The sequence below is a fragment of the Dermacentor silvarum genome, chromosome 3 (assembly GCF_013339745.2).
Source record: "Dermacentor silvarum isolate Dsil-2018 chromosome 3, BIME_Dsil_1.4, whole genome shotgun sequence".
In the NCBI taxonomy this organism is placed as follows: Eukaryota; Metazoa; Arthropoda; class Arachnida; order Ixodida; family Ixodidae; genus Dermacentor; species Dermacentor silvarum.
The window spans coordinates 172743096-172766304 of NC_051156.1; the positions used below are offsets into that span (position 1 = coordinate 172743096).

General features: G+C 46.2%; 1 protein-coding gene across 1 annotated transcript in view; it reads right to left on the bottom strand.

Annotated features, from left to right (window-relative positions):
- Positions 1-22423, bottom strand: part of LOC119446102 (cytochrome P450 3A41) — a 49608-nt gene extending 27185 nt beyond the window's left edge. Inside the window, exons 1-7 of the mRNA XM_037710452.2 lie at positions 21943-22423; positions 9232-9328; positions 8947-8999; positions 5284-5380; positions 4676-4795; positions 1508-1596; positions 59-204 (exon numbers count right to left, since the gene is read on the bottom strand). Of these exons, the coding sequence (XP_037566380.1) occupies positions 59-204; positions 1508-1596; positions 4676-4795; positions 5284-5380; positions 8947-8999; positions 9232-9328; positions 21943-21995 (655 nt within the window). The 5' untranslated portion in view covers positions 21996-22423. The remainder of the gene's footprint in view (positions 1-58; positions 205-1507; positions 1597-4675; positions 4796-5283; positions 5381-8946; positions 9000-9231; positions 9329-21942) is intronic.
- Positions 22424-23209: the final 786 nt, after the last annotated feature.

Here is a 23209-nt window from a genome sequence, read left to right on the forward strand (position 1 = left end):
TGGTATGACACCTTATGGTATGACGCCGCGCAATGTTCAAAACAGCCGTGCCACTCACATAACATGACGACCTTCCATCCGCCAATAGCACTGAAGAAGCCATTGCAGCAGGTCACCAGCGGGTGGTCTGGTGTTTGGTGAGAGTCAAGGTCAAGACCGAACAGAAACGCGGCCATGCCGTCCATCGAGCACTTCTCGAACAGTCTGAAAAATCAGAGAACTGTAGCGAAGGTGAACACGATGAGACAGAGAGAGAGTGGGGGAAAGAGCGTTAAGTTTAAAAAAAAGTTAGGCCAAGGGAGGGAGGTCAACCTAATTAACATCCGTGTTTGCTACCCTTCGCAAGGAAAATGGGTTTGAGCGGAGAAACGAAGAAAAATGAAACAAAACACTGAATGTGTCGCTTCGTTCGGATGTGCACATGCTTCCGAAACTGCAGTAATTCACGCATCGCTTTTTGGGATGCTGAGGCACGTGGCCGCGATCTAAGCCCTTTAGTCACTGAGATTGATCTTGGATTTAGGTGATGTAACCTGTTGCCGATTATAAGTATACTGGTTGCCGTAGCGGGCACTGATGTAGATGAGACGTTTGACAGAAAGAAGTGGATGTAAGGTGTACACGACAAGCTTTAAATATATGTATAGTATTGGTTAGCCATGTACCAACGCCCTTTATTTGCCTAAATGTGTAAATTTACAGGAAACAGTGCATAAGAGCTTAAAACTAGATTAGATGGCAATATAGATATGAAGGGGCAGATACACTGGATGGCGTGCGTGTTATTTATGTACACATGCGTTGAAAGTGCAGCGTGTATAGCGAAGGTCCCTTGAAGTAATCGGTTCTCATTCGTTTTAAAGTTTTCGGCGCCGACACAAACTTCTTATGCCTATTCACTCGTGCTTTTGTCTACATCGGGCTCGTAAATATGACTAGTAATTAACGATGTGCAAATGCGCAGAATTTCGAATACGAATCGAATATTCATAGTTATTCGAGTAGTATCGAATTCAATTACCAAGTGTACGGCGTTTCGGAATATTTGTCCGTGTCCGAACACTACAAGATGAGAGTAGTTGTTAGTCTCTATCGTGCACTAACATTGCAAAGTCGCATCAAGTATGCATCCTTAAATCTATATCTATTAGAAATTGCGAAGCAATATTGAGAGGCACCGGTTTCAGAGATAACGCGTGAAGTGCTTTTTTTTTGTTCCTCCGCTATCCTGGAGTTAGTTGCATAATCGCACAGGTTTCTTTGTTTTCAGTCTCCATGCACATTTCTAACTTTAAGCTGAGCGAAATATTCCTTCGTTTTTTTTTTTACATGTTCCCTCTGAGGTGATCTGTTAATTCTTTTTCTTTAGCGGAACTATGTGGCATTCGAGTGGATAATCGAAGTATAAATATCCCGAAGAATAGCATTCGATTTGATAAGAAAATTTCCCTACTGAAACACCAGTGCGTATCAGAAGCGGGGAGCACAGTGCCCAAGAGAATCTTACCTTTGAACTTCGACGACGTTTCTTTGTTTGGCCTCCTCTATAAACTGAAGGCGTAGCCGTTCCGAGAATTCAACAAACCTTGGGAATACCTGCGGCGAAATGTAAGAAAGTAAGGAAAAGAAACAAAAAACGGTAAGCGACCCTAATCTTTGACTTAGGTGTCTCTTAGTGGCGCTCGCACCTCGGCGTTGGTGTTCTGAGCTTTGGTGTGCAGTAATGGGTGATTTATAAATGTTTCTAATTATTCCAGACACTTCGGTAACTCAACTAGTAACTAAGCTTACGCTCTGATATCACATTTATGATGAAACCCATGAATTTCGTAATGTACGATTTTTTCCCATTTTTTTCTGAACTGCGTCCCCGGTCGTCTCAGGAGGTTAACCGAAAGTGCCGCGCAAGAAACAAGAGTCACTCGATGATCATGACGCTGAAAAACAAGAACGTAAGACACTTAAATGCAGCTTCTTCGAGCTATTGCTGGTGGAATAGATAGACGACGACCAGCTTTTGAAATTCTGGCCGGCCGCATTGGCACCATTATCCAGAACTATCATTCCACTGCGAAACACGGCTATGTATAGTGTTTTGCTGCGGAGCAGGAGGTCACGAGTTTGATTCCTAGCCGCGGTAGTAGCGTTCGAATCACGCAGAACTGCAACAACGCTTGTATGCTGTGCTTGGGTGCAGGTTAAAGAACTCCAGTGGGTCAAAATTAATCATGAACCTCTCTATACGCGCACACACACGCACACACGCGCGCGCGCACGCACATACACACGCACACACGCGTGCACACACACACACACACACACACACACACACACACACACACACACACACACACACACACACACACACACGCGCGCGCGCGCACACACACACACACACACACACACACACACACACACACACACACACACACACACACACACACACACACACACACACACACACACACACACACACACACACACACACACACACACACACACACACACACACACACACACACACACGCGCGCGCGCGCGTACGAACACGCATCACCGCAGCACATCTTTCCAAGCTTCAAACCCGTTGCACACATTACATAGAGGTCCCTGTGACTGCCGTTCTACTTGCGGCCGGTTGTCTACCGAGTTGGGCGTCATCCTGACTAGATTACTGGTGGCAGAAAATTTTATGGTTCCCGCAGATGTTCTCGTTGAACACGTTACTGGTTGGATAAATCTGTGGGGCAGGAGCGGTTGCATATTTAAGTGACTGCCAATAGCTTTGATTCACTTCAACAATTCAAAACTACACAGCTGCTATATTGATGCCGGTAGATGGGGGACTCCGAAAGAATTTCGACCAGCTTGAGTTCTCTAAAACAAACATATATTAGGTGCGCATGCTTCGTAGCATTTCACCGCCCATGGTATAGCACACCCGTGGCCGGGAATGGTACTTGTGACCCCGTGCTAAGCGCCGGGGGCCATAGCCATACTACCACCGTAGGCGGGTGGAAATATCAGCATTGTCTCCGATGACATCAAATATTCCTGTTTCTTCACTATAGTTTGCTTCAACTGTCAGATAATGTCAATTACGGTAACTGTGATAATAGCGAAATACTCCACAATTCTGTAGATTTGGTGATGTGTCGTGTAGTTGTTGTGCAAAAAGGATTCGTGCATTTGTCGTGCCGACAACAGAAAAAGATGACCCTGACCCCTTCCTAAATGCGGTCGCAACTGCTGCAGTAGAGCTCTTGTGATGCGTTATAAGCATTTGTCAGCTTTTGTATTTTGTGCTATCCAGCTTTCCCCGTTCTCGTTTCTGCTTTCAGTCACGAAACTGCACTAACTCGCCAAGTTTGTTTTTCCACATTCACGAGGTCATTCGCGCTCATTAAACATACCTAAGCGTGTGTACCTAAGCGTATGTACCATTAAACATACCTAAGCCTTTTGTATGATGTTTGGTGTACTCGTGTTAGAGACTGTGCGACCACAACGCGTCATGTTTAGCTGCCTTCCACCGTTTCCCGTAAGTGACTATGGCGTCCTCCCACTGAGAACAAGATCGCATTACAGGATCGATTTCCGCCGCGATGCAACAATTCTCCTGTATTATGATGTAGGCCAAGATTAGCGTCTCAGGTAGCAAGTGTTTTTCCTGAGCCGTTTCCTACGGTGCACGGCATTTGCCCCGAGTGCAGCTTTAATACGTTAGAACTATGGTATACTTATTACTTAAGGCCATAATAGTTGCCTTCATGTCTTTCAGTTGGCATGGCTTCTATTTCCTGCAATACAGGCAGCACGCAGGGCTCGTCCCCAACATCCTAGTTCAAATGCGTCACGTATGAAAAAGATGCCTAAAGTCCATAGCGGTCCTTGTAAAGCTGCCGACAAAGAGGGGGGCGATCAGACAAAAAAAAAAAAAAAAAAAAGGAGAAGCAGACAGAGAAGGCCACGGTGGAGGCTTATTCACTGCACTAAAGAGGTTCAGATTTTACCCTCGCTATGGAACTTTTTAAAGTTATTGTTAATAGAGTGTTTTAGCCGAGCGCTGCTGTCAGCTCCGCTCAGACCGGCATATGCTAGCAAATGCCACGCAACCGCTTAGTGGGAACGCTATTGCGCTTGCGCACAACGCTCATGCAGGCAGCGGAACGACGACCGCATCCCTCGCTCCGCTACAAAGCCGACTGAGCGGAGCGTGATAGCGTGTCTACTTGGCCTCTTCGTCGTTTTGCAGCCGAGTTGATGGCGCGTCGCTCGCGTCTCGGCAAGACGCGCTTATCAAATGTGAAATCTACGCAGTTCCCTGAAGTATCTCAGAGCGTGAAATCTTAGCGGAGCGGAGCGTAAGCGGCGTTCTGCTAAAGCTGTCTAATGGTTGTCGAACAGTAGCGCTGATTGAATTCGCCTAGACGTTTACTCAGCAAGCAAGGCTGACGGGAGCTTTTTATGCTCTACTTGTTGCTCTGAGTCTTTTTCTTTTTGTGCGTTTCTGGGCATGCGTGCGTGTGCTTTCTTAGAATTTTGTTTGAGGATATACTATGGATGACGTGTCACTTTACCATTGTTGTATTGAGCTACTGTGACTTAAACGCGCTATTTTCTATTCCCGGAAGCGGACCTGCCTTCGCTATATAGCAACCATGACGGCGTACCAACCAATTTTAGCTTGCTTGGAGTGAACGCAGGTGATAGTGCCATCCGTTCATCTTTCCACATATCCGACGACATGTTGAGCAGCATGTTGTCCCACAAGGCATTTCCAGTTACTTCACTCTCCTGAAACAAGAGAAATTGAAGTAAAGAAATTGGGCATGCGTAGTTTGTATTTAGCCAGCAGTCGTGAGCAACGATGCTTCTATAACTGTGTATTCCAATAATAACTCCGTGCTTTAATCCTCGCCTTTTCGTGCACTGGCAGTGAACGAAGAAAGAATTGGGATTAAATAAAAATTGCATTGTAAAGATAAGAGTAGCCGGCGAACAGAGAAAACGTTGAGAAAGACGTATTCGACATATCGATGTCATGCAGTTTAACTGTCACGCGCATCACTACTGCTTACGCACAGAGTAGCCGGATTATCAAGTGCAGGGAGCACGCAGATGGGATAACACATGACGTCACGTTGGTTTTGCGTGCGTCTCGGCACCTCGAGATGAAATACATCGTATGCAAACATGACTGCACACGCACACCAGCGGCTGACGTTTTGTTTAGCACGTCTTCAAGCAGGCGCGAATGCAGTAGACTGATTCCTGATCCTCACCGTTCTGTCGACGAACGACCGAAAATCTTTGGCACACACAATGCGCAGTACATCCGGGTCTCCAACGACGAGACAAGGCACGAAGCCTTGATATGATCTGAAATTGTAAAGGAAACATGAAGATATATCACCCCGAATGCCTCTCAATGAAATGTCGAAGGTACCCACGCAAAGAAAGCCAGAACTATATGCCGAAAACACGCTCAACAATATATTGTTCACAAAGTACCTTCAAAGTAATTTTTGAAGCTACTGTCTATAAGCAATGAGGCAAGAGCATTGCTGCTGTTAGGTGGGGCGGTTACCATGAGCAGGCGTTAAATTAATCATGACAAAATTTACTAACGAAACGTACGTAGCAAATAAGCTGTAAAAGCTTTCGGTAACATCGATGCTTAAAATAAAAAAAAAGCGATTGTCACTTCGTAGAGAAACCCATCTGGTATAGAATTAATTTAGCGACATTAAATGTCATACATTTGAGATCAAAGCTGACCCTGCGATCACTTCATGGTGCGTAAGGAGGCGGGAAGTGGACCGCAATGTCTTTCTCCTCGTTTCGATCGACGTGTGGGTGGGCCGGTGTTTCACTTCAGCTAACCTGTTGATATGAAAAATGGATCCTGGGCCATACCGCGACATGGAGTCGGCCTTCACCAAGTCTTGGGTGGTGCAGGCGGCGCATCAGTGAAGCTTTGCACATCGACACAAAGTGTTGAGGCATAAGATTTTAGGGCCGTGGTGTTCGAGTTGGAAGGGCTTAGCCTTGAATTTATTGGCATGAGAGTATGTAATGTACTCTCATGCTATAATGTACTGCCATGGCTACTTGCGAATCTTTAGGTGCTACGATGGTTTTTAGCAAAATGTTTGGAACTAACATCCCATCCGTCATGTGTAGCGCAGAACTTTCACATGGTAAGCTTTAAAAAAAAAAGCACGCCGTGTTTCTTGTGCTTGTTTCTTTGCCTTAATGCTGTTCTTGGGGTTTTTGCAAATTTACCATAAATTACGAACTCGGTCAAATTCACGCCCTGCTAAACCTTCCCCAGAAAAGGTTTGTCCTCTAATGTCGACTTATATGTGCTCCTGTCACATGCGCTCTGTCTAAACTACTGTATTGACTATAACGCTGTTTCGTAATGGTGGCAACCTACAACCTGTTCTCCTCCGTAATAAAAAAAAAGAAAAGGAAAAGAACTGAGCTTAGTGCATACATGCAAACGGATTCACGGCTACAGCAATATATATGCAAATGCAGGGTCACGGCTTCAATTGACGTCCTCGGGCACTATAGTTATAATCCTCATGTCTGCTCGCATCTCAAACCTGCGTCGTTTTTATCGCAGAGGCAGTTTTTCTCGAGGTCTCATGGAGAGCTCAGTTTCACAGAAACTACGTCATCGACCGACATGACTTAACCCAGGACAGCACACATATATTGTCTCGGCGAATACGTATAGCCTTCTGCGCCACGACTGCATATGCGTCACTTGCCGGCTCAGTTCCGTGCGGAATTACGCAACGTAACAACAAACGCTATTACAATATCCTCACTGCAGCAAATATGTGCCTTGAAGCCCCCCTCCCCCCTTTTATTCCTATAATAAACCGAATTCGCTCCTTTTGGCATCTTCTTCCGTTCTAAATTCAAAAAGCTTTATTCGTTTCTTTCACCCGTTTTCTGGGGCAGAACACTGGATGCAAGAGAATGGAGCACCCTATGCAGCAGAAAGTAAAGGAAGATAGACGAAAGCAGCAAAGGCCGGCAGACAAACGTTTTCATTGTTGGATGAGCCATAATAAGCTGCCTTTGCTAAGTTCGATGCCGCACATAGAAATATTTCTGTTTGCACTGAAGTTATCGTCAGGAAGTGAATTGCAGCGCCACCCCTTGGCAGAAGTGGTTACTGCGCTTCTTTGACAATCCACGGCAGTTCTCAAGTAACGTAGCTTCTTTTTCAGTCAAGGGACGGTGATGTGCTCAACTCCATGAAGTGGAGGAAGCGTTTAGAGTCGAGGATCCTTTCAGAATACAGGGGTTAGCATCGTAAGAAAGCTGCCTTAATTATACCCGTGCCACACGGGCAAAGCAAAGTGCACTTTGAGCGAGTGCACTTCGCGACTAGTGTCATTCGCAGGCTGCCACACGGGAACGCTTAGTGACACTCACTGCAGAGTGCACTCGATCGCCGGCGTGTGTGTGCGGCGAACTCACTTCGCGGCGGCGAAGTGTGTAGCCTCGTTAGCAATACTTAGAAGATACATAAAGTGATATTGAAAGAAGAGTCAGGAGTAATTTTTAATAACATTGTTTTAAATTGCTAACGTTACAAGATAATTAAATGTGCCACACCACAAAAAAAAAAAAACAAGAACAGCAAAAAAGAAAAAAAAAAAACTACTCTCGCTCTCGGGCTGTTCACGACTACGCTGGATAATGACTGCGCAGTTGTTAGGCGGATCGAGTCGTTTTGACTGTTGCTGGTCAAGTTGTAGTCGTTGCCGGCGCTTATAAAGGTAGATTGTGAATGTTGTTTCTAACAATAATGAACTGTTTTCACGCACACATTTTTATATTAGTAAATATATGCTTTCCCGTCTGACTCCCGGTCGCCATGGCCATCAATTTGAAAGAACACTTTTCTTTCTCGTGTAGCAGCGCACCGCCAAAGTGACACTCAGCGCGCTGAAGTGCACTCGCTCAAAGTGCACTTTACTTTACCCGTGTGGCACGGGTATTACTCTGTTATTCGTTATCGCATTGCTACAGCGGCACAAGGCGAGCGGTTGAAGATGCAATAATATTATGTGCTAGAAGGACTGAAAAAAGACCGTCGTCAGTTCTTGCTTATCTCAGTAGCTTTGTCATTTACCCAGCACAAGCAAAGTATCTTGCCACAAAATCGCGCAGGTCTCACGATATGAGGCTTTTCCAGTGCCCCCATTGTTCTAGTTGGTTATCCAGAAACACGAACGTCATGCACGTGATTACATCTTATCAACCACCCATCTGTGTGTGAACGCGGAAATTTCTTCCTTCCGTACGAGAAATGTATCACTTAGGTCGTGTGGAAAAATCGCTGCAGGTGGCTCACATGGTTATAAATACAAGAACGTAATGAACATCGTTCGCTTGGCGTTTAAATAACTCAACAAACGCGAAGAAGTAGTGTAGTTTACAATTTACTCCGTGCGTGGCTAAATCCAGGCATTTATTCCAGTGACTGCAATGTAGCTACACGCAGTTCGATAAAAGCTGGTCATCTTACGCTTTTGCGGGTGCTTCAAATTAACAATATTCATACAGACAACAAAAAATTTCGCCCTTTGGGGCTTACTTTAACCTAAACATCTCTCCCCCCCCCCCCCCCCCCCCCAGCAATATTCGTCATCTGTCAAGCTTTCCTCTCCTTTAACGCTGTGCGCCCGGTACCATCTGGCCAGGAGCGGCAGGCGTATGCATATCACCGTGACGTAGCGTTCACGGCACAAAAGAAGCGAGAGCGCAGCATTAACTAAAGAAAGGAAATGTATGCTACATTAAGAATATTTTTGGGGGACAAGATAAGCCCCAGGGGGCTAGAAATGTTGACACATTTTAGTAGCACCTCAGTCAAGTTTGTCGAACGCAACTGGCAATAAATTATTTTGTAGTCTTACCCGTAAAGCTTTCCGTACTTCAAATGATTGCTCCGTACCACGTCCGGTAGCGGCTGTAACAGAGGGAATGAATGCGCAATATACATCACTTGATTTACAATTCCACAACCTGTTACGGATCAGAAACATTCGCACAAGAAAGACAGAGAGAGAGAGACGAAAATGATAAATAAGAATCAGGGATAGTGTATATACTTTTTCGTTATTAATTGTTGTAAAGAGAGTATATAGTACTGATTTGCATTTAAATTATGTTGTGATTGGGTGCATTAGGAAACGTCTCACCTTCGTGAATGTGTCATAAAGGACGCCAACGTACTGGGCCAGAGACAAGTACGGCACACCTTTTGCCTCCCAGAAGCTGAATGTCCGATTAACCAACCTGCGCCGCGATGACAGAAGAAAAAAGTTATATTTATAAATCAGCTGGAGGTGAATGAACAGCGCGTGTTCGAACAACGCTCAACAGACGAGCGCTTACTCATATCCAGCTTTTCTGGACATCAGGATTTAGTTCGCGTCAGTGCCACCACGTGGCGTATTGACCTTAAGCTTTTCTAAGTACCCGCGGTGACGTAGTGATGACGTAAACTAAAAAATTAATTAATTAAAAGCTATTCCTGCGTACTGAACTGCACCACAAGGCTTGTCCCGCCGGCGTTATCATTGTTCTTGATAAAGAGTAGCCGTTAGTTCCCTGGAAATGACTTATCATGCTTAGACGTGTTTAGTCGCGCCACAGCAAAAACAGCGTTGAGTGATTCTGGACTTCTTAGTGGCTTTAAGAAAAGCAGCCATGATTTTTTTTTAATGCTACGAAGTGAACAGGCTAGGAAAAGTCTAATTTCGCCTTAAAGGCGAAGCATCGATTTTAGCGACGGCGAGCGCGACCTCATCAACCAGGAAAGGTGGCACGCAATACTGCTGTGTTGTTGATTGTCACAAGAGCCTCGAAAGGTCAAAAGCCGCCCGTGAAGTCCTACAGAATTCCCGGAAGGTGGTACGAGAAGGACAGACGACAAGCGTGGATAACTGCGGTGCGCCGAGTCAAGTAAGTGACGTACTTTCGCATTCGCGTGCAATATCGCGGCCGCTCGATAAAAACGCAATAGTAATGTGCCAGTATCTAGCGCGAATGGTGTTTTGTTGAGACGTGTCGCGTAGTTGAATCGTACAGTGACATCCGCCGTGTTAGCTTAGCGGTAAATGCATACGTGTAGCGCCGCTAAGCTCGACGACGCGAGCTTGATTCCCGGCCACGGCGGCCGCATTTCGATGGGGGCGAAATGCAAGAATACAGTTCTTACCATGTACTTTGATTTTTGTGCACGTTAAAGAACCCCCGGTGGTGAAATTTATTCCTGAGACCCTACATTACAGTGTGCCTCATAATGATTCGTGCATTTGGCAAGTAAAATTTAATTGATTGTACTGTTCGTTCACTCGCGATCGGCAAATAGGAGCTCAAGATAATTATATTTTTTCCAAACGCTGCAACTTAAATTCCTAGTTGTGCAGCCAACTAAAGGGGCCGCACGTTATTAGTCTTTTGTGTGGTGGCAATCCGTATTTAATGCAAGCTGCAGTCATCGCATGCGTCTGTAAGCGGCAGATCGCAGAGCAGCTGCCCGAGACGCGCGCGTTATCTTTGTTGTTTGGCCAGGCTTTTTAGGTTCACAATATCCAAGCATGTTTTAAAGTAATTGCCACCTTGCACATTCTTCCTGCTTCAGTCTTCCTGCCAAGAATCTTCGTTTCGTGTAGTAGCCGGCCATCGGTGTGAGCTTACTTTAGCTGCGGCGGGGCTATTCGCTCGACGAGAAACTAGATTTGCTTTGATGACGCATATATCGCAAATTCTTGCGCTCGTGCTGCTGGTCCCAAGGTAATCGCTGGTTACCATGATCTGGGTTCATTCGCGGAGCAGTTTGTACGAGTGATTTCTCGTGACCAGTGAAAAGATGCCTTGCTCAATAATGATTAATTAAATTAAATTGTGGGGTTTTACGTGCCAAAACCAGTTCTGATTATGAGGCACGCCGTAGTGGGGGACTCCGGAAATTTGGACCACCTGGGGTTCTTTAACGTGCACCTAAATCTAAGTACACGGGTGTTTTCGCATTTCGCCCCCATCGAAATGCGGCCGCCGTGGCCGGGATTCGATCCCGCGACCTCGTGCTCAGCAGCCCAACACCATAGCCACTGAGCAACCGCGGCGGGTTGCTCAATAATGCAATGAGTTGCCATGACTCTAACATCTGCATTGAATAAGGCATGATATACATTAAATATTTTTACATATTATAAATATTTAACTGTACAGTTGATTACAAACGGAGTTCTTGTGCTTCCGTAGACTACTTAGGGCTCTGACTACACTTAATGAGTCTGTGAAGACAATAGCCCTAGCGACATTCGTGAGCCTTACGTGTTGAATAGCCGAGAGTATAGCGTATGCTTCCGCTGTAAAGATAGATGTGTGTGAATTTAGTGCCCCAGATGTAGAAAATGAGTCTCCGAGAGCTGCGTAATGAACACCAGCAGTGGACTTCGAAGCGTCTGTGGAGTATTCTGCGCAGGACTACTTCTCCTGGAGTTCAAGAAAAGGGGAATGTATATGTGCCTCCGGTGCTTGTTTGGATATTTCTATGAAAGAGATAAGGATTATAAACAGGGATAAGGTGCCTCAGAAAGGCTGGCCAACGTTTCGATAGGAGGACCTATCTTCGTCAAAGGCGGCCTCGTCATCCTCGGCGGGTTAGTTTTAAAGGGTTAGTGGAGTGACATCACGTCCGATGTCGGCTGTGGCTGGCTGTAAAGGGAGCCGACATCGACGTGACGTCACTCCACTAACCCTTTAAAACTAACCCGCCGAGGATGACGAGGCCGCCTTTGACGAAGATAGGTCCTCCTATCGAAACGTTGGCCAGCCTTTCTGAGGCACCTTATCCCTGTTTATAATCCTTATTCCTCGTGTGCTACTCCATTAGTCAGCCATCTTTCTTGATCTATGAAAGAGATGTCGCACGGAATAGTCTGTCATTCCCAAGGCGGTGGAAGCAAAGTAGGGGCCATTAGTACACCCTCTAGAAGAGGGACCTCTGTTTTTTCTGACAGTGCTTCCAACCGGAGAGACAGAGGGGGCCGGTTGGCTGGGCGGTTACGGAACAGCCTGACAGTGGACATGTCGCGAATGGTAGAATGACATGGATGCTGGATGTCTGATTTAACTTTCAGGGCGTAGGAGAGACTTAAATATATCCTTTGGAGATCCAGAGACCACTAATTGGACTCAACGTACAGGCTTTCAACAGGACTAGTCCTGAAGGCACCTGTAGCCAGACAGATACCCAAGTGGTGAACGGTATCTAGCATCTTCAAAGCACTAGGCGTAGCAGAGTTATAAACTATAGCTGCGTAGTCAAGGCGCGACCGTATGAGACTTTTGTACAAGCTTAAGAGGCACCTCCTGTCACTTCCCCAAGATGTCCGGGACAAGATCTTCAGTAGATTCATTGTCTTCAGGCACTATTCTTTCAGGTATTTCAAGTGGGGGATTAGAAGAAGAAGAAATAAACTTTATTTAATGTGCCGGCACTTTGCCTTTAGTGGCCACAGGTGTCGGCTCGAAGTCCTTGGACTCGGGTGGCATCTTCGGCTTGCCGGACGGCCCAGAAATGATCTTCGAGCTCCGAACTTTTCAGGGCCGCCTCCCAGCGGCGGCGACGCCGACGGAGAAGGTCTCCGGCGGCCCAAGCAGCCGGTGCAACGGCGGGAATGAGCGAGCTCGAGGCTTCCTTTAATCTATTAACGCCTGCCGTTATGGGTGCGTCGCGGCGGCGGTTTCAGTACCGTTGTTGCCGGCACATTCCCAGCGCCTGTCCTGTCTTTGTTCCTTCCTAATGTGCTGGTGCTGTTGGCGCTTTAGCTTTTGAAAGCTATGCACCAACTAGCCCCACAACGTGTTTTGTCGGATATAAGCCAGGGTAACAGTGGCGTAAGACTGCCGGACTTGGGTGACTATTTGTTTGTAGTAAGCGTAAGTTTACGGCCTCTTTCCTGTTTAATTTAACGTGCGGTGGCGGGAATTTGCGTCTTTCGAGTCTGTAGTGTTGTGTGAGGTCTCTGAACGTGGTCAGGCGATCGACCCACAGTCATTGTGATTGTTGTTGTTGCAGGCGTGTCTGTCGTATAGTGTCTCGATCCGGCAGATCCGACGCCCGGCACTCGGGGGTGGAGGCGGCGTCCACGTAGTCTGCCACGGCTCGGCGAGTGAGACCTCGAAGTGGGGGATAAATGTTAATTTAGAGTCTAAAATGAGGCCCAAAATTTATGTCATGGCTCACAGGTAGCTGTTGTCGATTAAGATAAATAGTGGGGCCAGGTAATATACCTCGCTTGTTCGAGAAGAGAACACACGTGCTTTTTAGTGGGTTTAGTTTAAATCCATTCTCGTCAGCCCACTTAGATAATTTGTTTAGCCCAAGCTGTACATGTCGCTCGCAGATAGAAATACTACATGATTTAAAACCTATTTGTACGTCATCCACATATACATAATTAAACATTGTACTTGGTATGACAGTTTGTAGCGAGTTAATTTTGACAATAAATAATGTACAGCTCAGCACACCACCTTGTGGTACACCAGCTTCCTGCGTGAATTTTCGAGACAGGACGTTACCAACTCTGACACGGAACGTGCGATCAGAGAGGTAGCTCCGAATTACATTTAATAAGTTGCCTCGGACTCCCATTCCAGCCAGGTCAGGGAGAATTCCAAAACGCCAAGTTGTGTCGTATGCCTTCTCCAAGTTTAAAAATACTGATAAGAAAAACTGTTTGTGTACAAAGGCATCACGGATATTTGTCTCGATGCGGACAAGGTGATCTGTTGTGGATCTACCTTCCCTGAAACCGCAATATAGGGGATCGAGTATTTTGTTGCTTTCAAGAAAATGGATGAGGCGCCGGTTAATCATTTTCTCAAAGAGTTTGCATATACAACTCGTCAGAGCCTATAGCTACTGGCTGAGGAAGGATCCTTGCCTTCTTTGAGAATAGGAATGACGATTGCTTCTTTCCAGGCGGACGGAATGTAGCCGGCAGAGAACGCGGAATTAAAGAGTGATAGTAGTGTTTTGTGGGTTTCGGGGTTTAGGAGTTTGATCATCTCGTACAGGACTCTGTCACTTCCTGGAGCGGACTTGTTGCAACCATTTAGTGCAGCCTGAAATTCCGCCATATTAAATGGACAGTTGTAGGGTTCATTTCTATTTCCTTTACGATCCAGAGGCAGTCGCTCCGCTTGTTTCCGATATCTCAGAAATGTATCTGAGTTGTGGGATGAACTTGAAATATTTTCAAAATGTGCGCCTAGAGCATCCGCTTGGTCAATAAGTGTGTCTCCTTGTGTATTTACTAATGGTAGAGGATGAGTTTCGCGGCCTTTTATTTTATTTACCCTGTTCCAGGCTTTTCTTTCATCTGTATGTGAATTAATGCTGGAGATGAATCTCTGCCAGCTTTAGCTTTTAGCACGGCGGCACGCTCTTCTACCTTCCGACTTTATTTTCTTGAAGCTGATTGTTCGGCAGTTGGAGAGTCGCGAAGGCTGACTCCAAGCCTTTTTTTGATTTTTGCGAGCTTCCTTACACCCCTCATTCCACCAGAGAATACGTCGTTTAGAAGGTGATCCGTTCGTTTGAGGGATACAGAGTGACGCAGCATCAGTTATAAATGCCGTCAAATACGACACTGCATGATCGATAGGAAAAGTACAGATGTCATCCCAGGTCATATATGTCAGCTCTCTGTATCGTTTCCAGTCGGCACCGTCGACTTTCCAACGGGGCGGATGTGGAGCACACTCATCGCCTTTTGTTAATTTTAGGATGATTGGGAAATGGTCACTCACGTATGGATTTTTGATGACGTTCCACTCTAGGTATGGCACAAGTGTACTTTATGCGATACTTAAACCTATAGATGAGTATGTTTTGTGTGCCACACTGGCTCTTTTTTATTGAGCAAGCACGCATCTGTGGCGAAAGAAAATTTTCAATTAAGCGCCCTCTTGCATCACAACGAGAATCTCCCCAGAGGAGGTTATGTGTATTTAAATCGCCTACTATGATGTAAGGTTCTGGAAGTTCTGTTATAAAGCTTTGGAATTCTGTTTTGGATAGTTGGTAGCTGGGAGGGATGTATAGAGAGCTAATTGTTACTAGTTTATGAAACAGCACAGCTCTGATTGCAACTGCCTCAAGGGTAGTTTGCAGCTTCAGATGCTGGCAGGAGACAGCTTTATCTACTAGTATGGCCGCACAACCCGAAGAGGCGAGGGCATCGTTGCGATCTTTGCGATAGATCGCATATTGTCGGAGAAAGTTAGTGTGTGAAGATTTAAGGTGTGTTTCTTGGACGCATAGCACCCTTGAATTGTACTTATTTAGGAGTTCCTTAATGTCATCAAGATTGTGTAATAGACCTCTGACATTCCAGTGTAGTATCTGTGTATCCATTTTATGTGTGTCTTGTGCTGTGTGTCTAAGAGCGATAGATTAAGCTAGCTCACCAGGCCTTTCCTGGCCCCGTGATGGGGGTTTTCCCTTGTTTCCCGGCGCGCTCCACGGAGCTGCGCCGTTCCTTTGGCGTCTGAGACGCCGGAATAGTGCTAGTTGCATCCATCGCCTCTTCAGAGGTGTTGGATGATGCCCGCGCAGCGGGCACACTCGGGGGTTTTTCGGGCCTGTCTGCATGAGCAGTGGCCCTGGGACCGGCAGGCCCGGAGGTCTGGTGGCCCTTCGTGGCAAGGGGCGGAGCAGTACTGGCTGCTCCTGCCAGGGGGGCTGATGGCGGAACCACCGTAACGCTTCAACGCTTCGTGTGACGCGGACGGTCGCGGAAGGATTTGGCGCTGCCCCCTGGCGCGTCACATCACTGTAGGGCGGATTCGACTGATTATGTGCAGAAAAATGCTTGCTCGCTTCTGGGAAGGAAATGTTTAGTTTGACTTGTTTTATAGTTTGACTTATTATAGTTTAGTTGAATTATTTATTTTTCTTTTTTTCCATGACGGGCACGATCGCGAATAGGCGGGGTGGTTGGTCTCCGTCACAGTTTGCACAGTGGGTTGCGGAAGTACAGATGTCTGAAGTGTGTTCCTTGGATGCACATTTTGCACAAGTAGTGTGCCCTCGGCAGCTCTGAGATCCATGCCCAAAACGCTGACACTTGAAGCATCGACGCGGATTGGGAATGTACGGTCGTACGCGAAGTTTACAATATCCGGTCTCTATTTAATCAGGGAGGTAACTTGTTCCAAATGTAATTATTGCGTGCTTTGTGGGAATTTTCTTGTCGTCGCGCCTTAACTTAATTCGTTGCACCTTTACCACGTTCTGGTCTTGCCATCCATCTAACAGCTCGCTTTCACTTAGTTCAAGGAGGTCGTTCAAGTGAAAGTTCAAGGAAAGTGAAAGTTCAAGGAAGTCGTCATCGGAGATGACGACCTCCTTGAACTAAGTGACGACCTCCTTGAACGCGCACAGTGTTCATTGATCTGTGGGGGCCCACAGAGAGGGGGATATCACCAAACGCAATAAGTTTTGTCAGGTTGTTGTATTGGAGCTTGTCACGTACTTCCAGAAGAAGATCGCCGCTTCCCATTTTAGTCACTTTGTAACCCGTGCCGATTGCCTCTGTCAGACTTTTTGCAACAACAAATGGTAATATCGCACGGACTTTCTTAGTTTTATGTTGACTACTCGTATGTATCACGTGGTACTTGGGAAAGGTTTCTTTAGGTCTCAAAAAGAATTATAAGCTTTCATCGATGCGCCCCGTCTTCAGGGAGCGATCAGGTAGTGGGGGGAAATTTGAAGCCATATATATACCAGTACGGTATTCGGTAGGAATGCCCGCCGCCCACCTCGGAGCCCAACCTGGGGACGTCACAGGAATAGAAATATTCTACCCTGCGTATGCCAGCGGTACATTCCCACTGTAACCTATATATATATATATATATATATATGTATATATATATATATACATATATATATACCCAAGACTGGATATATTGCACAAGGTTAATCCTTGCTGCCTGGAAAATGGGAAGTTAAAAGAAGTGAATAGAAGACAGGAAAGATGGGAAAAGTGAGAAGGAAAGACGAAGATTGGAGGGAGAGACAGGAAAAGGCGACTACCGATTTCCCCTGGGTGGGTCAGCCCGGGGGTTCCGTCTACGTGAAGCAGAGGCCAAAGGAATGTGTTGCCTCTGCCAAAGGGCCATAAAGGTGTAAACACCCGGCTTCAGCTCAACTCTCAGGATCCCCTTTTCCCCGGACACGGCTAGGCCGCGCACGGCTACACGCGGGAGGGTCCAACCCTCATGTGCTCGGGTACGTGGTGTCGCAACACGCCAAACGCCTGCTGACGCAGACGCCCCTGCGGGCACAATAACAAATGTTCGCATTCATTGGCTACCGCAGCAGCTGCATATAGAGAAAAGAGGTGTTTATGTATTAAGATGGACACATGAACAAGTTGGTTTTGCACCTTGAGATATATGGCACGACACAATAATTCTGCAAACTGTCTCTGTGTCGTAGTACATTAGCATGCTACGGCCGAAGCTGCTCACAATAGTACGTCACATTTACTGGCCACCGAACCACACACTTTTGGGTGTGATATATACGTTACTTGCAGTTGTCGAAGTACCGTCACGTCACTGTTATCCATGTGCATGAAGGAATGCATGTTAACCATGTGCTGTTTAAGGTGATCGTGCAGTAATACATGCAGGATTTGTCTATTCTCAATAGTGTCTGCCATGCTGCCATTCCGCCTTTAAAATATAGCCACAACATAGACTAGCAGATACTGAAAGCCAATAAAGCTGCCCACATACTCAAAGGCATCGCGAGCAACTCCTCACACTTACTTGTATTCAAGAGTTGCGCGACTGTCAAGGACATTATGAAGAACTGTTGACAGTTCGAGGAAGGTGGGAGTCGGCACACGAGACAATTTGTTCGTATGGTCATCGCGCAAAGATCGGTACCAGCCTTCCAAGAATAGCACCATAGATTGCATTGTCTCTCATGCGACAGAGTCCACTTCCCAAATTTTAGCCCCGACTCACCAAGTAACTCACTCGGGCCCACTTATCCGCTTAACAGCATCCCTAATAACCTTTATGCGACAGCCACACCTGATCGGCCGCTCATCACCAGAATTGGTTGCGCTTATCACTCGCCCTCGTGCGCCCGGCACCTACGTCCATGTTGTGAGCCTGGGTCCTTATTATACGTGCTTGACACCTACATCGAACAAATTAGTACATGACTTCTTTGTGTTTTTGACGTTTAGCACATCTCCATCGCCGACAATTACGCTTTAAAATATTGCAACAAATAGTGCAACTTTCAAGCGCACTATAGAACCCATTAACGCGTCTGTTATTCCCTGTTTGTACGCTTTCTCACCGGGTGTAAATCATTCAAGTATAACTTGGAGATTGCCGGATACTTTACTTACGCACCGTTCTTCCAGAAGTCTGTAGTCCAAGTAGTAATGCATTTTTCAGTGTAGTGAAGCAAGATTATATACAGCTCATACGCAGTAAACTTGTAAGCGATTATAACAATGTTCCAAAAATGTATGAAAAGCGGTTTGAAACTATAGCGTTGGCGGCCATGCAAAGCACCATTTTCTGGCACGCCGACTCTAATGCTATACTCAAAGGCTTATAGTACCATCATTTGGCTTGTTATTGTTGCCTTAATTCCAACATGTATCAAATGCACAGAATAGCCTCGCGCTCTGTCCCAGTTTCAATGCCGGTCTTTCCTGTGTAACTTAGGCGATGTTACAGTTGTTCGTAGATTCCTTCTTTACCAGAGCAGAAACGGTGAAAAACGTGGTAGACCTGGAATCTATAGTACAAACTAAGTGGGAACTATACTGCTGAATCTTGCGGGATTTTCTTGCATTATTATTCATAAGTATTTTCTAGTTTATTTTGTTTTATACCGTAAGGCAGCGCTCCTAGTTATAAAACAAAAGTACAAACTACATTGCACGATTCGAAACAAGCAATTTTTTTTACTTGCGCTTTGGTCGACGTCATCGGCAGTGTAGTCCAATCGTATCCCCCTCTCTCTGTGTCGAGCACGCGCCAGAGAGAAATATTGTGGCGCCAACTACAAACTAGTACTTTTCTTACCCCACGCACTTTGCACTTATTCTTTCCCGACACCTACCCGACACCCAAGTGTCGCTTCTGCCCTGTCCAGACAGCAGATCTCTCCCATATCATGTGGAAATGCCCCATCAAATATCCCCCCCCCGCAACCCCGCAACCTCAAACCATTAATTAGTAGCGAGGAGCTGTGGGAGACTCCCCTGCGCAGCTCCGATCCCACCCTGCAGGACCGAGTCCTGAGGTGGGCTGAGGTGGTAGCGGAGGCCTCCCACAACTGGTAGGCGGACGTCTGGCAGCAGAAGGTGCTAACACTGGAGCACACAGGCCTCCCTCTCCCCCCCCCCCCCGGCCCCTCCCCTTTCTTAAAAAGGGAAATAAAAGTTCATTCATTCATTCATTCATTCATTCATTCATTCATTCATCAACGGATTGTGTCTCTGCAGCCAAAACTTCTACACTCCCGTTTTATCTAAATGACTTTTATACCTTTTAAAAAATGAGACAGATGCCAGAAAATTGTTATGTATCCACAAATTTATAAGTTGATATTTTCATAATTGCTACATTGACAGTTACCCGTGAACAGGAGCTTTTGGTGCGTATCACTGTCTCGGTTAGCAGTGAAAAGCACATCGGTTGATCATGCCCAATCAGGCACACTGGTCGCTGTAGTGTTTTACTGTGGCAGCAGCGAAGTGCTGAAAACTTGGCTGGCCTTGCCCGTCCGCCTATTCCGTTACGCTGACAACGAACGCTGTTGTCAGGCCACCGCCTCATTTTGAGCTTCACCTTCACCAGATAGCACAGAAAGCTTTCGTGACAACCGCCGGGATTAGAGCCCATGTAACTGCAGCATTGTGCATTTGGGAGCTGCGCACGCTAACCACTACGCTACCGTCTCCCCCTTCTGCATAGCAAGTTAGACAGCGCATATCTCAAAGCCGGTGCCACCCTTATATTTTTTACAAGTCGATATACGTTGCAAACTCACTAGATGCAATTCGTAAATTGCAATGTGTGCAGAAAATAGTTCGTAAACATCCTAGTTAGTGAAATTTCATAAATTAGTCAATACCACATTTGACTGGTCGTGGAAGTAATGCCTGCCTTATCGAGCAATTTAGTTCAAGGGTTACAATTGGGCTACATGCATGACACATATGATTTTTTTTTAATTTCGTGAAGCTAAAAACAAAAGGCGCTATATAATATTTGAAGACCAACACTGAAAAAGAAAAACCGAAACCAAAGCTTGAGTTTTCTGTTCCTGCCTTCTGATGGGGGACTGTGAAAATAAGTCTTATGTGGCTTTAAAAATACATCGCGGAGTACGGTACTGAACCGCTACCTGCAGCATGACGTGGTACAATAGGTGCGTGCGATTAGAGCACTCAGCAACGGATAATCACACTCAGCCTTGGATTGGAGCACTCAAAAACGGATAAACGAAGAGGCCCGGGCTGGGCCTCTTCGATTATTCGTTTCTGACATTCCCGAACTGTCCGAGGCGGTGCTTTCAGCCAATGAACGTTGCGTACGCAGCGTCTCGGACAGTCCGCGACTGTCAGGGACGGATAATCGAAGAGGCCCAATGATACGCTTGGGTTTATCAAGATATCACGTGCTCTTGAACGACTCTGTTTCAACACAGGCTTTTGGGAAGAGCGTGACTCCATGTGTGGAGAGTCGAGATAAGCATCAATCGAAAGCTGAGCCTTCAGACTGCATACTATGCATCGTCTGTAACGATAGCCGGCATAGTTTTATCGCAGCGACAGTTTTCGTCTCGAAAATAGAGTAAAGTTTTTCTAATTTCTGTAGGCTTCCATTGCTGAATGTTTAACCAGTCTGGAAACAAAATTCTGGCTTTCCACAGCATATCACTGCATATATTTTTCACTGCATTTGTCTCGTTTAGCTTGTCTTCTAGAACCTTTCTGTCACCTGCCTTTTTCAATAATCAACCTGTACGCCTAATTATTCGTGAAAACCCCGCTCGTTTCATTGAAAACGCGCTAGCTTCGCGCCGCGGCCACGGGCTCTATTTGGTACGTGTGCAGAAAAGCTGGATATACGGCAAACCACAAGATGACAAGTGCGAAAATAAACGCTTGCTGTGAGCGCAGCTCTCATCGAAATATGCTCGTATAAGAGTTTACTGAAAAGAAAACGAGGAATGAAAAAAAAAAGCATTCCAAGATGTAGTACTGCAACAGGGTGGTTACAGTAAATGTTGAAATTGCAACGCATTTCAGCTGCCCCATTTTCTCAAGATTTATCACACGCAACTTTGTTATTGATCGTTGTTTGAATTGTGATGTCTAATAATTTATATTCGCACTTTTGTCCCCGGACACAGTGTTTGATTCATAAGAATTGCTACCAGCTGCAAAATAACGCTAACCCATGATTGTCTAGTTTATGTCCAATTAAAAAAAAAAAAAAAAAAAAAAAAACGTTAGCAGTAACTCCAGGCCGAGAATTCATGGATCCAGAATATGAGTTTTGCTACATATACTTCATAAAACCCTCTCGGTGCGTTGTAACATGCTGTATTTGTCGCTCAGGGTGTTGCGCCCATACGATGATCGTGGGCCTAATGCGAAGGTAGGCTGACCATGGAAAAATAACTGTGCAAACGCTCTTCATAGGTTACCACTCTTTCAAATAGCAGCACCTCAATGTTTATGCAAGATTAATTTATATCTCCGGTTCTGCATCAGCATGAGTGGCAGAAATTTTCTTCTGTGCGGGTAGAAAGAACAGCATCCAACGTCACTCACCTTCCGAGGTACAGCAGAACAACGACGAAGAGAAGCAATACTGCCAGATGCATGTTTCAGGCGGTGAACACTAGCCTCACCGCAATGCTGGATGTACGATGACGCTGGCAAAGTGCGAAAAATAATTGTACACGTCTTCACAGTTCGCCAGATTGCGAAACGGCTCTTCTGCAGCAGTTAGCTTGCCTTCGACCGTGCGATGGCGCAACCGTCGACCCTCTCTGTTGTTATCGAAGAAAAACAAGATCTCCTAGCAATATCAGATAACCCTTTCGCTTTCAAGAGAATTGTGAAGGCGTGCGTTGTGCAGAAGAACTAGTAGTAGAGCAAAATTTCATACACATGCTGATTTAAAAACATAGGCTACAAATTATTGCTTCATTGTCTGGTATTCTGGCAAGCTGTGTCACAGCGTATGCTCGCAAGTTTGTGTCCTTGGCTCTGTCTGAAAAAAAAAAAAATGTGGGCAGCTTGTACTAGTGGTGCTAGCCTGGAGTAAAAAGGGGAGCTGGATGTCGACCTAGCTTCTTCCAGGTTTTACTTGGCTTGGCCAAGTTTTGCTAGGAAATGCTAAGTGCTGCTATATATAGGCACGGTATTCCGAATCGGCTCGTCGCCGACGCGCAGATTCTCGCTTGGCCGCGCGCGACGCGCTTCAAGGTGAGCGGCGGCTTCTTCGGGTGTCCGGATCATTTTCGGTCGTCCCATGTCAAGGCTACATGTACTAACCAGAGAGTCAACGAGAGTTATGCCGCACGTCGCGGCGGCTCCGAGCTTTATCTCCCCGATGACGTCCCGGCCAAGCTGCACCTCCACACTTGCCGGTCCGTGGCTGGTCGAAACCTGCCGAGCCGCCGCCAGAGGCGCCTGCTATAGTGAACTAGAACGTTCTAGTACACTATACCCCTGCTTCAGTCACTAAAACCCCTCAAACTTCGTAAAGTAGCCACACGCTTTGAAGAATGCCGCCTTTGAAGAAAGCGTCAACCGACAGGCGAGGAGCGTATCAGCGCATGTTGGCACCGTTGCTCTTCTGTGTTGTTTTGGTTTGCGAACGCCTTGAACTAAGTCTTGCGGCAAATGCGACGTCGCTTCACGGCATTTTCCTTCATCATGACCTGCTGCGTCCTTCGGATGTCAAAGTAGTTTCAAGCAAAGGCAAGAAGCTTAATCATTTTGTACGCCAACAGGCTTGAATTCGCGGGCACGCGAGGCTGCGTGTGAAGACGTGATTACAAAACTTTCATGATTCAGCACAGTCCTTCTG